At 39.1% G+C, this 12,049-nt stretch overlaps 1 protein-coding gene across 4 annotated transcripts in view; it reads right to left on the bottom strand.

Moving 5' to 3' along the window:
* NIPAL2 (NIPA like domain containing 2) overlaps window positions 1-12,049 on the bottom strand; it is a 42,265-nt gene that overhangs the window by 21,045 nt on the left and 9,171 nt on the right. For 3 of the 4 annotated variants that reach the window (XM_007424798.3, XM_088149093.1, XM_088149094.1), the window contains 2 exons: window positions 9,593-9,652; window positions 1,205-1,326 (listed from right to left, as the gene is read on the bottom strand). In XM_007424798.3, the coding sequence (XP_007424860.1) occupies window positions 1,205-1,326; window positions 9,593-9,652 (182 nt within the window). The remainder of the gene's footprint in view (window positions 1-1,204; window positions 1,327-9,592; window positions 9,653-12,049) is intronic. The other variant, XM_088149095.1, reaches the window with a different exon arrangement.

The following is a 12,049-nucleotide window of genomic DNA, read 5'->3' as shown; positions in this document are numbered from 1 at the left end:
TATAATCAGTAAGTAGAAAAAATAATTTAAAAATAGAGAAATAAAAGAACCAATTAGGTACAATCTTCGGTCGCTCAGCTTCCGCACTTGGAGCTTGTGATTCCTAACTCTAAACTTTCCTGGATTGGTCTACAGGCTAGAAGATGAAAAAAGTGCCCATTTTTGGCAAAGAAAATTTCCACTTAAAATTCTGAAAAAACAAAAGAGAACTGAACACTTTGGCTCTATGCTGTATTAAATCTTTTAATCATATTTATTACAGATTGGGCCATGCTTTCTTGCTTCCTCTCTACTGTGCAAATGCTCTTTTTCCTTTCCAGATTGAATCATCATGCCATGGTACATGTTCACTAACATTAATGCAATTCATAGAGATCGTCAAACCAGAACCTACAGCTGGCATTTGAAGCAGTGTTGCAAATGTCTTTATTCACTTCATACTTGCATTTACATGCAGCTCCTGAAACCTGCTTTTTTCCCCTTTCCTGTGGACCTGGCATCATACTTCAGCTTTCTGAAAATCAGCAGGAGAGCTTGCACACCATTTTGAGGTTGGAAACCCATGACAACTATAGTGTGAGCCAGAAAATAAGTTTAATTAAAAAAAAAAAAACTTCTCAGCAAAATGCAGGTTAAAAAAAATCTTATTACTAGGGATTCATCTGATTGTCTGAAGAGTCTTTCACTTTTTCAGTCCTTGATTTAAGGATTTCAAATAACCAGTCATATGATTTGTCACTAGTTTGGCAAATTGTGATTTACGATATATGGAACCCTAACCTACAGAAACATATAAATATCACTTTTGTTACACTAACCTTTTTATGCTATATTGCTTCTCATGGAGAAACACTCCAAAATTCACTCTACTTCACCAAAGGAATGTGGACAGAATAACAGCTGAAGTGAGCAAATATCAACATCCTTATTCTAAAGAATGTGTTGCAGAAGAAATAGCTTTCGACTCTTCACCAAGATGCCCAAATTATCCTTCATATATCATTTGGGAGTAGCAATCTTTATGTATCCAAAGTGGCACCCTTCACAATCCACCAGACAGAAGATAGAGAAATCAGAGGGGAGGGGAAACAGAATGAAATAATCAAGAAAAACAGCAAGACTGAACAGGAGCAGACTACTGTACAGTGCAAAAATTTGTTACAGGTCATGCTTCTATATAGTGAATTAAGAATTTTACACTCACCATATAAATCAAGAACTGCCAACTGACTAAATTACTCTGTATTGTTCTTGCTGTGACTTTCTGGGTAACGTGAGGCGCAAAGGTCACCAACAGAAATGTTCCTGCAAGAGTCACTGTACCACCTTGAAATAGATTTAGACAAACATTTTTTTTCTTTTACTGCATTTTTAAAAAAATACACAAAAATGAATGAAATCAGATTTTTAAAAATGGTAATATACATCTGTCCAATGGATAATCTAATTGTTAAATTATATTACCAAAACAACCCAAAAAAAGATAAACAAAATGACCTCTCAAGAATTATCAACTTGTTAAACTGATACAAATCACCTTAATATATCACATATACATTTAATAACAATTTATCAAATTATACATAGAGATTCATCTATTGTAAAATATTATAAAATCTATGCCAAAGGGGAAATCCATTTAGATAAACATTTTATTTCTATACCACATACAATTAGAAAACCCCCAAGCAACTTTGATAAAAAATGAAGAGACCGTGATTATGAAGCAATTTCGTAAATGATAAAACAAAGGGCCTCAAATTTAAAAAAAGGTATTACATGCACAGAATGATAGCTTGTGTTTATTTCCTATACAGAAGCCTTTAAATTTCGGATCACATTCCCATCCATAAGACATAATGCGAGCAACAGTAAATAAAATATCATTCAGCATTTCAATGGAGGGGTAGAATTTCAGCTATTTAACTAATTTCTATCAAGTAGTGACAGCTCTTCTTAGAGGAAGAATATTTAAAAAGTGGATCGGAGTGGGAACAGGAACAAGCACACCAACACAAACTCTACTTTCTATCATATCACTCATCCTCCTGTTAGCTAATCCAGAGCTGTAGGCTAGACTGAGATGTTGAAAACAACTCTGGAAGAAGGCAACCACAACCTTGTTCTTGCCAAAATAAGTACAGATAATCCTCATTATCTGCAGGTTCTGTATTTGCGAATTCGCCTATTTGCTAACATTTACTTGTAACCCCAAAATCAAGACTTGCAAGGTGTTCCTGGTTATTCATGGACATGCACAGAGTGGTGAAAATTGTAAGTGACCACTCTGCACACATCTGCCTACTCTCAGTGATCTCGCTGGTTAAAATGGCCATCAAAAGTAAGATTTTATTTTTATAACATACTTTAAATGCTTAACTTTTTTTTTTCAGGACTTTACTTGTAAGAAATATATAAACATTAAATAAGGTGTCTTTAAACAGAAACACACATAAAACAAGGTTATGTACTGAGCAGTCGACAAAAATGTTGTGGCCAGAGGCTTGTAGGAACTTTACCCTGTATTTGCTTAGGAGCAATGGTTCGGTACTCACTAATTCAGTGTTCACGGCGATTTTATAAAATGTAACTACCACAAATAACAAGAATTTACTGTAAGTTACCAAGAGTTGAAATTGACTAAAAGCAGTCTTCGCTTTTCTACAGGGCTATAGAATACAACTGAGATTGTCTATGGAGGAACCAGAGGAACAGGCCACAGCACTGACTAAATGGATAAGATGGTGTTCTTTTCAAAGCTTAAAAACCCTGAAACTCAAGTTCTTTAACCCTACACACACACTGGAAGGCTCAACTACAGAAGCTCAAAACAGTTTAATGCCATCTTGAATGGGAAAGTTTTCTTTAAATGAAGAATTCAACAGTGGACAGGACAGGTAAGTGAACTCCGAACTGGCTGCTCCTGATGCTTTGGGAATAACTTCCCTCCTCTCCTATCAGTCAAGGATAAGAATAAGGGTATCCCTCAAGACTTGGTTATGTCACCAGGCTTGGTTAGGTCCCAGGGAACCAGCAACATTTCAAGGTGTCTCCCGTATTGTGGTTGATATGTGGTTGATATATTTACTCTCTCCTTGTGGTTTGTATACTCTTTTTAACAATTTTTAAATTTTCAATAATGATTGTCTATATTCTTAGAATGATTGTTTTTATAATGACTGTTTTTATAGTGTTGTTTTATTTGATTGTTATACACTTCCCAGAGTCACTTCTTGTAAGGTGGGCGGCTATATAAATTTGATAAATAAATAAATTAAATAATGGTCACTGCTTTTGGAAACTGTTAGAAATGTTCTTTACCCTGAAGACTCTGAGCAATCCCTTAGCAAGCAAGGAGCACATCTAGACTGGAGTCTTCAGGAGGTTGTCCAGAGTCCTTTCCAGGGAGAACTCTATACTATGATAGGACAGGATATGGAGACATCCCCTTTTCCACCCAGATCCTATCAGAAGAACTACTCAAACAAAAAGATGTAATGCATCCATGTTACATTGGACACTGGCTTATGACTAAGTATACTTGAACATGCAAGCATACAGACATAAACATGTCCTTTTCTGCATCAGAATGTCTTCTGTGGTATTGGTGACCAGCCAATATAAAGTTGGCACAGTGGAATCTAGGGTTTTTTGGGGGAGGAAGGTCTTCTTTCCTTCAAGTTTAAAATTCTCTGCTTCCACAATCAATGGAGAATATGAGTTTCTGGGGTACAAAAGACTGCACAGAATATTAATGGGATCATTTGAAGGAGGAGAAAAATGCAGAGGCGTGGCAGAGTTCTATATAGTATTTATGTGCTTACACAAATCCTCCCAGCAATCATTCTCTTTGCCATGATATTGCTAATGTCAATGGAATGCATCAACATTGTTAAAAACCTCCATGACAAAGACACTCACAGAAATAAAATAAATCAGCACAGAATGCTGCTTAAGACTATGAGCAGTATATAAGAGGAACATGATCAGCTGAGAAGTAAATTCTCCATATATCTCATTAATCAAGAAACTACTGTACATATTCCAGGGTTAGTGCAATAGTACTGTTTTTCCCCCCTGCAAACATCTACAGAGGCTATTCTGCAGCCTGTATTATCTGCCCTGGACTCAAAAACCAGCCTCCTCCAACATAGGAGGAGGGAACTCTGAGAGTTGTAACCCCAAAACATCTGGAGAGCACCAGCTTGGAGAAAGCTGCCCAAAGTCATTTACTGCAATTTGTGCAAAAGGAGAACACTTCAGAGAATCTGAGGTTGCCATGCAGATGGTAATTCTGGGTAGGAAAAAACATGCAAACAAACTATGTGCAATGGCAGACAAATATCTATTTTGCTGCATTTAAAGAAGAAGTGATAGGTAGTTGTGGCTTCTCAAAAGTGACACAAAAATTTCACATGCTACACCCAGTTATTTGGAAACCTATTGGTCTTTCTACCTATGCTCTTGACCCAGTCATGGTCATATAGTTCTACCACTTAGCAGATCAGCCACACCACGATTATCTTCTCCTTACTCACCTCTGGGTCACTGGAATTGACTCCCACTGAGATTACACTTGGAGTTAGATCCCTTAAAGGTTTGTTGTTGTTGTTTAGTCGTTAAGTCGTGTCCGACTCTTCGTGACCCCATGAACCATATTGCGCCAGGCCTTCCTGTCCTTCACTGCCTCCCTGAGTTTGCTCAGTTTCATACTCATTGCTTCAGTGATGCTATCTAACCATCTCATCCTCTGCCGTCCTCTTCTCCTTTTGCCTTCAATCTTTCCCAGCATCAGGGTCTTCTCCAAAGAGATCTCTCTTCGCATTAGGTGACCAAAATATCTGAGCTTGAGCTTCATTATCGATCCTTCCAATGAGCAATCAGGGTTGATTTCCTTTAAGATTGACTGGTTTGACCTCCTAGCAGTCCAGGGGACTCTCAAGAGTCTTCTCCAGCACCACAGTTCAAAGGCATCAATTCTTCGGCGCTCGGCCTTTTTTATGGTCCAGCTCTCACAGCCATACATTACTACTGGAAAAACCATAGCTTTGACTATGCGGATCTTTGTCGGCAAGGTGACGTCTCTGCTTTTTAATATGCTATCTAGGCTTGCCATAGCTTTCCTCCCAAGGAGCAAGCGTCTTTTAATTTCATGGCTGCAGTCTCCATCTGCGGTGATCTTGGAGCCCAAATAAATGAAGTCTGTTACTGCTTCCATTTCTACCCCTTCTATTTGCCAGGAATTGATGGGTCCACATGCCATGATCTTAGTTTTTTTAATGTTGAGTTTCAAGCCAGCTTTTGCACTCTCCTCTTTCACCCTCATCAAGAGGCTCTTTAGTTCTTCTTCACTTTCTGCCATTAGGGTGGTATCGTCCGCATATCTGAGGTTGTTGATGATTCTCCCTGCAATCTTAATTCCGGCTTGTGATTCTTCCAACCTGGCATTTCTCATGATGTACTCTGCATATAGGTTAAATAAGCAGGGTGACAGTATACAGCCTTGTCGTACACCTTTCCCTATTTTGAACCAATTGGTTGTTCCATGACCGGTTCTAACTGTTGCTTCTTGGCCCGCATACAGATTTCTCAGGAGACAGGTAAGGTGGTCTGGTATTCCCATCTCTTTAAGAATTTGCCACAGTTTGTTGTGATCCACACAATCAAAGGCTTTTGCATAGTCAATGAAGCAGAAGTAGATATTTTTCTGGAACTCTCGTGCTTTCTCCATGATCCAGCGAATGTTGGCGATTTGATCTCTAGTTCCTCTGCCTCTTCGAAACCCAGCTTGTACATCCGGTAGTTCTCAGTTCATGTATTGCTGAAGCCTAGCTTGTAGGATTTTGAGCATAACCTTGCTAGCATGTGAAATGAGTGCAATTGTGCGATAGTTTGAGCATTCTTTGGCGTTGCCCTTCTTTGGAATTGGAACGTAAACTGACCTTTTCCAATCCCGTGGCCACTGTTGCGTTTTCCAAACTTGCTGGCATATTGAGTGCAGCACTTTAACACCATCATCTTTTAGTATTTTAAATAACTCAGCTGGAATACTGTCATCTCCACTAGCTTTGTTGTTAGCAATGCTTCCTAAGGCCCACTTGACTTCACTCTCTAGGATGTCTGGCTCAAGGTCAGTGATCACACCAGCGTGGACATCAGGGACATTAAGATCTTTCTTGTATAGTTCTTCTGTGTATTCTTGCCACCTCTTCTTAATCTCTTCTGCTTCTGTTAGGTCCCTGCCTTTTTTGTCCTTTATCATGCCCATCTTTGCACTAAACGTTCCTTTCATATCTCCAATTTTCTTGTAGAGATCTCTAGTCTTCCCCATTCTATTGTTTTCCTCGATTTCTTTGCATTGTTCATTTAAGAAGGCCTTCTTATCTCTCCTGGCTATTCTCTGGAAATCTGCATTCAGTTGCTTATATCTTTCCCTTTCACCCTTGCTTTTCGCATTCCTTCTTTCCACAGCTATTTGTAAAGCCTCATCAGACAGCCATTTTGCTTTCTTGCATTTCTTTTTCTTTGGGATGGTTTTAGTTGCTGCCTCCTGTACAATGTTACAGACCTCCGTCCATAGTTCTTCAGGCACTCTGTCTTCCAAATCTAATCCTCTAAATCTATTCATCACCTTCACTGTGTACTCACAAGGAATATGATCTAAGTCATACCTGAGTGGTCTAGTGGTTTTCCCTACATTCTTCAATTTAAGCCTAAATTTTGCAGTAAGAAGCTCATGATCTGAGCCACAGTCAGCTCCTGGTCTTGTTTTTGCTGTCTGTATAGAGCTTCTCCATCTTTGGCTGCAAAGTATATAATCAATCTGGTTTCGGTATTGACCATCTGGTGATGTCCATGTGTAGCGTCGTCTCTTGTGTTGTTGGAAAAGAGTGTTTGCTATGACTAGCTTGTTCTCTTGACAGAACTCTATTAGCCTTTGCCCTGCTTCATTTTGTACTCCAAGGCCAAACTTGCCTGTTATTCCGATTACTCCTTGACTTCCTACTTTAGCATTCCAATCCCCTATGATGAAAAGGACATCTTTTTTGGTGCTAGTTCTAGAAGGTGTTGTAGGTCTTCATAGAAGCGGTCAACTTCAGCTTCTTCAGCATCAGTGGTTGGGGCATAGACTTGGATGACTGTGATATTGAATGGTTTGCCTTGGATACGCACTGAGATCATTCTGTCGTTTTTGAGGTTGTACCCCATTACTGCCTTTCCCACTCTCTTATTGACTATGAGTGCAACTCCATTTCTTCTAAGGGTTTCTTGCCCACAGTAGTAGATATAATGGTCACCCGAATTAAATTCACCCATTCCCGTCCATTTCAGTTCGCTGATTCCCAAGATGTCGACGTTCAATCTTGTCATCTCATGTTTGACCACATCCAGCTTGCCTTGGTTCATAGATCTTACATTCCAGGTACCTATAAAATATTGTTCTTTACAGCATCGGACCTTCTTTTCGCTTCCAGATACATCCACAGCTGAACGTCCTTTCGGCTTTGGCCCAGCCGCTTCACTCTTTCTGGAGCTACTTGGAAATGCCCTCCGCTCTTCCCCAGTAGCATATTGGACACCTTCCGACCTGAGGGGCTCATCTTCCGGCGTCATATCTTTTAGCCTTTTAACATTGTCCATGGGGTTTTCTTGGCAAGGATACTGGAGTGGGTTGCCATTTCCTTCTCCAGTGGACCACATTTTGTCAGAACTCTCTGTCATGACCTGTCCGTCTTGGGTGGCCCTGCACGGTATAGCTCATGGCTTCACTGAGTTACGCAAGCCCCTTCGCCACGACAAGGCAGTGATCCATGAAGGGCCCTTAAAGGTTACAAAGGCATTAAAAGTACTTATACTTCAAGGACCCCCTGTGAAGCTGCTTTAAAATAAATGAAGAAATAAATTTTTGCCTGTTATTTTGAATGTATGGAGGTTAATATTAATATACAGTATGTCATGGACCTTTTTGTTTAGATGCTCCTAATTTTATAATACTGTATGAAGTTATCATCAATGGTAATATGTTATTGCATTAATTGCCATTTTCTAGATCTGTACAGTGCTTAAGTATAAGTGCATAATAAACTGAACAACTACTGCCAGGACTAATAATATTTAGTTATGACCAACCTTGTTGAATTTAATCATAAGTCTCTCCAGGCCTCCTGCATTCCACACTAGTCAAGCAAATGCTCCCAACATGGGCATCATCAGGACTAGAAAGTGGCAAGATAGAAGGTTTCTAAAGTAGGGACCCGGAGCAAGAGAGGCAAAGGCTGTGCTTGGCCACTGAATGGTATGCTATGGACCTCACTACAACAAGGAAGCAAGCAGAACCTGACAAAATTTAAATCTAAATTAAATCTAATCTTATCTAACATTAAATAAGTGAATGTGTCACTCTACGTGTATTTAGCAGTTTTCCACTTCTCTTGACAAATTATTTGACACCAATTTTTGGAGAGGGTCTGAGGGGTGTACCCAAAACATTCAGGACCAGATGTGTTTCTGGAAGCTCAGGGTATTCTCCAGGGATTAGTGTGATCAATCAGAATGTCCTGTCTGCCATTTTCATCATGTTTTGCTTAACAGTTTTTGTGGAAAAGGAAAAAGATGCAGCGACCAACGGGGAAACACAAAAGGGAGATGATTTTATCTAGCATAATGTAACATTCAAAGCAGGAAGCAGAGCAGTTGTACTATCAATGCCTTCTTTGCAAGCATCGTAATATCAGTTTTTTTCTTATAGCGAATTTGGAGATTACATGCAGCCGTTATGACTCATACTCATTAGACATCAGCTATCCCTGGTGGGTGTAAAATACATTATTTTTTGCTTTAGCTCAATTCTCAAAGGCATGCCTGTGTATTATTTATTGTGCAAAAAATCTTGAGCATATCCATAATTCCCAAATCATAGGAGCCATTCCTTTTAAAATAATCAGCTCACTTATCAGCAAAATAATGAAGACATAAAACTTATTAAGAAATCATATACTGTGTATGTTTCACATACAGCTGACAGAAAATTCTCCATTCATCTGTAATATTTGTGGAGACAATAATGAGGTGAAAACAGGATGACCTTTTTTGCACAATTAGCTTCTGAATCGGATCCTGGAATTTTTTCTAAGAAGGCAAAAATTAGAGTGTCCCATTTAGAAACATAAACAGATGCTACAAAAGGATAATCATAATAAAGTTTGAGACCCTCAGACATCTTTAATATGTTGACAACATTTGTAAGTAACTGTTGTAGTCTCAATGCCAAAAATAACATTGGGCTGCTAACTTATGTAAAAGAATAAAGATATTAATAAATTAATTCTAAAGCATGGTAATCCTGTTCAGCAAAAATATTGTTTTGAGGTGGAGAGAAAGTTCAATATACAGTAAAGATTCACCAGCAAAATCTTCTTAAAATGCTTTTGGAAGTGACCAAATTAGTATAAAAAGGAAAAAAATGTCCATTCATATTAATTTTTAAATTGTGCTGAATTACAGTGAAGGTGATGTGTTTGCAAAGCCTCATGTTTTCATAATGAACTATACATCAACTAAAGATTTGATGGTGATTGTTTACAGTACTTACCCAATATACTTTCAGATCTAAAGTTCTCTTTTAGGAATAAGACAGCTATAACCGCACTACCTGGGAAACAAATATGCATTATTATTACATAATAAGACAACATATTTTTAAAAATCCAGCCAGTTTTGGATAAGTTATTTGGATAATGACTACTGTAATGGGCAAGGCTAAGTGGGGTTAATGGGGAATAATGGGATACTAAAGTAGGTACTACATTTGCCATGGGGAAGGGTTGAGATTGTAGGGATGCACCAACAAAATCCTTCCACCATTTGGATAATGCAACAAGTATTCTGGCCTGTCTTAGCTGTGCTAAATTGCCCACTGGTCACAAGTTTAAGTTTGAAGAAATAGGACTACATCTAGAAAAATCCATAAGGATATAGGACTTCTCCACTGTTTAGGAGCAATACAGCGGGGATCAAGATGGTGGTTCTGGCAGCATAATCAAGGCCTTGCCTCTTTGTACATGTGTGTGTCAATGCACCTACAAAAGGAAGGGTGTTCCATCACACTGCCACAACTGCACATCTCCTGTGGATGCCGCTATTCGGGAGACTGTGATGGTAGTTTTAGTTAGGATGTTTTAGGACTGTAAACTGCCAAGAGCCACTTTGTAGCTGGTGGTGTACAAATCATACAATTAAAGAAAGAAAACTTCTTACCTACTCCCCCATTAATTCACTGAGCACTCGTGATCTGAGTCAAGGCTTTCTGGCAGTGGAAACCACTGTGCAATTTTGCATAACGGTGTGGGCACCAACATGTAAAAGTTGTAATTTCCTTTTTCTTAATGCCTACAATTTCATGACATTTTGGCATTCAAATTCCATGGGGGAACAATGATGAAATCTTGGCAATCTTGTAAAATGTTGGCCATTTTTAATAAACATTTTAATTTTTCTTCAGTTTGGCTTTGGTGTTATGTGCACACTGTGTTGCTGAGCTAGGACGTAGAAGGATCATGATAGTCAGGTATTCAGTCCATTTGTAATCTTGACATGATTAAATTAAAGACAGTAAAAATGAATAACCAGTGGAGAGATTTGGATTGTACAAAGCAATAATCAACTAAGGCACCAGTGAACAGAATTATGTCCACTCAGATGGCTTCTTCAGTAAAGCCCTGGCCCTTTACCAAGCTCCTATTTTGATGTATTCCTCATCTTTGCATCTATAATTTAAAGTGAGTCACGTGAAGGGCACTGGATGAAAGTCAACTGACTATGCCTGCCAAGATAGCATTTACATAGCACATTAGCTCTCTTACATGTTAATCTGTTCAGGACCCAACACAGCTTCATTCTCTTCATCAGTTGCATATCACCCTTGGGCTCATACCAGGCCACAGATTGTGGTGTCACAATAATATAATCTGTCTGACTGTGACTTCTCTTCCTCTTCTACCCCACTTCCTATGAAGTATTCCAGCTACTGAAATTCAGCTCACTTTTAAAAGTCCTGTGGGTTGGTGACAACCACCAGTGTGGTTACCGCAAGGACACTGTTGTCCTCTTGATAGTGGCAACTCACAACATCTGCATTTACATCTATTGGATAAATACTTAATGTAACTCTATTAAGTACAGAGGAGACAAGCTTATTTAGCAATATCTCCCTGCACGTAATTAGCACACACAGAAAAAATAATTCCCCACCATTGTAATAAACTGTTGCATTGTATTTGCAGGAGCCAAACTCTCAAATATTGTCAGTTGCATCACCCTAGGACTCTACTACCTAATGCTTATCTCAGTCTGCTACAAACCTTCATCAAGCTTTATGCTACAGTCAGGTCCAGAAATATTGGGACATCGACACAATTCTAACATCTTTGGCTCTATACACCACCACAATGGATTTGGAATGAAACAAACACAATGTGCGTTAACTGCAGACTGTCAGCTTTAATTTGAGGGTATGTACATCCAACTCAGGTGAACGGTGTAGGAATTACAACAGTTTGCATATGTGCCTCCCACTTGGTAAGGGACCAAAAGTAATGGGACAATTGGCTTCTCAGCTGTTCCATGGCCAGGTGTGTGATATCCCCTCAGTACCCCAATTACAATGTGCAGATAAAAGGCCCAGAGTTCATTTCAAGTGTGCTATTTGCATGTGGAATCTGTTGCTGTCAACTCTCAAGATGAGATCCAAAGAGCTGTCACTATCAGTGAAGCAAGCCATCATTAGGCTGAAGAAACAAAACAAACCCATCAGAGAGATAGCAAGAACATTAGGTGTGGCCAAAACAACTGTTTGGAACATTCTCAAAAAGAAGGAACGCACCGGTGAGCTCAGCAACACCAAAAGACCCGGGAGACAACGGAAAACTGTGGTGGATGACCGAAGAATTCGTTCCCTGGTGAAGAAAACACCCTTCACAACAGTTGGCCAGATCAAGAACACTCTCCAGGAGGTAGGTGTATGTGTGTCAAAGTCAACAATCAAAAGAAG

The sequence above is a fragment of the Python bivittatus genome, unplaced genomic scaffold (genome assembly GCF_059951505.1).
Source record: "Python bivittatus isolate LINGU-HERP-01145 unplaced genomic scaffold, Pbiv_v1 ctg000590_np1212, whole genome shotgun sequence".
NCBI lineage: Eukaryota > Metazoa > Chordata > Lepidosauria > Squamata > Pythonidae > Python > Python bivittatus.
This window is presented reverse-complemented; position numbering and strand designations above follow the sequence as displayed.